Here is a 2,767-nt window from a genome sequence, read left to right as displayed (position 1 = left end):
ACTCACTTTGTAGACCAGGCTGGCCTCGAACTCAGAAATCCGCCTGCCTCTGCCTCCCAAGTGCTGGGATTAAAGGCGTGCGCCACCACGCCCGGTTCCAGCTTTAATTTTTGCATTTATTTATTTATTTACTTATTTATTTGGAGGGCAACATATGCACATATGCCACAGTTCACATGTAGAGGCCAAAGGACACCCCACAGAAGTTAGCTCTCTTCTTCTACCATGAGGGTTCTAAGGATTAAACTCAGGCCCTGATGTCAGCAGCAGCCAGAGCCACCTGCCTTCCCAGCTCAGGTGAGTTTACAAGCAGAGCCTGGCTTTGCTGAGCTTCCCCTCTTCAGTCAGATGTCTGTCTGTGCTGGTTTGAGATGTTAGATGAAATGGATGACAGTGATTTCTCAGGTCTTGCCTCTCTCTATTGCTATAACTTTCTCAATTTTACCTAAGAAGGAGAACAAATAAATAAACTATGTGTGAAAGAAATTTTGTTTGAAAATGAGTTATTTGTCCACTTCTGGCTTCTGTAAAGCAATCCTGTGCCTCCTGAAGTCACATCTGTATGACCCAGGTAGAGACTATGCTAACCCCGGGGCCAGACATGGGCTTTAGAGGCTGTGGAATCTCTCAAACAGTTGAAATTTTTCCAATAGATATGGTTTGTAACATTAATAAGCTTTTTGAGACAAGATCTGTGTCTCAAAACTGCTACTCAAGCAATCTAATGAGCTATCTCCCCAAAGTGAACTTGACGTGTCATCACAATCCTGTTTATAATCATGTGGTTATCTTCTCATATCCTTCCATATAGATGAGTCTTAAGAAAAAGAAAACTTAGCCTGCGGGGCACCAGAAATACTTTCATCCCTGCAAAAGGCTACAGCTGCTGTCAAGACTCTGTGAGGAGCTAGTGGCTATGAATGAAGAAAGATTTCTAGTCAGGTGTGGTGGTGTATACACAGAACCTCAGCACTCAGGAGGCTGAGGCAGGAGGATGGCTGTAAGTTAGAGGCCAGCCTGTGCTGCAGAGTCCTGGGGAGACAATTCAGTGGTAGAGTGCTTGCTGCTCAAGTGTGAGGACTGGTGTTCAATCCTCGGCGTCCACATAAATGTCAGGTAGACATAGCGGGCGACACATGGGGAACAGACAGGCGATCCCCAGACAGGCTGCCTAGCAGACCAGCTGGATCAGACGTCAGACAAGAGACTGCCTCAAAACACGAGGTGGAGAGTGACTGAAAACGTCACCTGGTGTCAACTTCTGGCCTGCACATACACATGCCTGTAGACCAAGTCACACATGTGCACAGATATGTGCATGCCATACCCACATACAGAGACACACAAAAGACTTATAGCTTATCTATTTTTTTTATAACTCAGACAAAGTAATCCTTCACAAGCAGAAGTGAGACCATGTGTCTCTGTGTTTAAAGCCTTCTTTGTTCTTAGGGTTAACTCAAAGATGTAAACATTTCTTAAAGGAAGGTACACTCTGTGACGGATAGGGAACGTAGATCTATTTAAGGTTGAACTACCAATTCCTTCAGTGATGCCTGCCTGCCAGGAAATGGTGTTCAACAGACTTTGTTAAGTAAAAGAACATTGCTAGTCTTTCCAAGGAACAGCCTGCCTAGTTCTTTAACATTTTACCCAACTCCTTTCACTTTGTGTCCCTTCCTCCTCATAAAAGAAACATATGGATACAGCACACACACACACACACACACACACACACACACACACACGAAATGTAATAAAAACTAAGTTAGAGAATAACTGGGGAAGACACCTGATATTTATTTCTGGCTTCCACATCTGACATGCACACACACTTACAAGAACTAAGATGCTAAGATAAGTGAAAGACAAGGACATGTGGCCCCTTTATATACGATAGCACACTTACCAAGCACCCTTCTGCAGAAGAGCTGAATAGAAACCACTACTTGCTTACAGACTGGAGTGTTAAAGAAGATCAAAAGGAAATGGCTAGATCTCATTACCTGAGAGGTGGCAGCTGGTGTATTTTGCCCATTTCCTTTGGTAGCTCTGTTTTAAACATAGATAACATTGTTTTACTCAATGGGAAGACTGGCAGTATTTAATGCAGTGAAAAAGATGTTTCATTTCCAAATCTTTATAAATCCTATCCTTTAATTAATTAAATATGACATCATTATAGACCAGGCATGGTAACACATGACTGTAATCCAAGGATTTAGAGGGCTAAGGCAGGACATCAGAAATTCAAGGTTGGGCTAGAGAGATGGCTCAATGTTTAAGAGCACTGTCTGCTCTTCCAGAGGTCCTGAGTTCAATTCCCATAACCACATGGTGGCTCACAACCATCTGTAATGGGATCTGATGCCCTCTGAAGATAGCTATAGTGTTCTCATAAAATAAAATAAATAAATCTCTGAAAGAAAGAAAGAAAGAAAGAAAGAAAGAAAGAAAGAAAGAAAGAAAGAAAGAAAGAAAGGAAAAATTCAAGGTTACTGCTGCCTGCAAAGTAACTTCAAGGCTCTGTCTCAATAAAAAAAGAAAGAAAGGCAAGTAGCAGCAGTGAGATGGCTCAGTGGGTAAAGAGGCTTGCTGCTAAGACTGCGGTGGTCTGAAGAGATGCTTCTCCATTATCACCAAGGGTTGTTTGAAAACCTCGCAGCCTGCACTTGCTATTTCTATCATCAGAATAAGGGAAAATAAATTTGCATTATTTATTTCCACATAATGATTTTTTTAAGTTGCTACTTTTTTTTTTTTTTTT

At 41.9% G+C, this 2,767-nt stretch overlaps 1 protein-coding gene across 2 annotated transcripts in view; it reads right to left on the bottom strand.

Moving 5' to 3' along the window:
• The window catches only part of Ganc (glucosidase alpha, neutral C), a 58,001-nt gene that overhangs the window by 35,118 nt on the left and 20,116 nt on the right, over positions 1 to 2,767 (bottom strand). For both annotated transcript variants that reach the window (XM_029484480.1, XM_021182437.2), the window contains exon 6: positions 2,007 to 2,052. In XM_029484480.1, the coding sequence (XP_029340340.1) occupies positions 2,007 to 2,052 (46 nt within the window). The remainder of the gene's footprint in view (positions 1 to 2,006; positions 2,053 to 2,767) is intronic.

This window comes from Mus caroli, chromosome 2, assembly GCF_900094665.2.
Source record: "Mus caroli chromosome 2, CAROLI_EIJ_v1.1, whole genome shotgun sequence".
Classification (NCBI taxonomy): Eukaryota; Metazoa; Chordata; class Mammalia; order Rodentia; family Muridae; genus Mus; species Mus caroli.
Note: the sequence above shows the minus strand (reverse complement) of the source record. Positions and strands in the feature narration are given on the sequence as shown.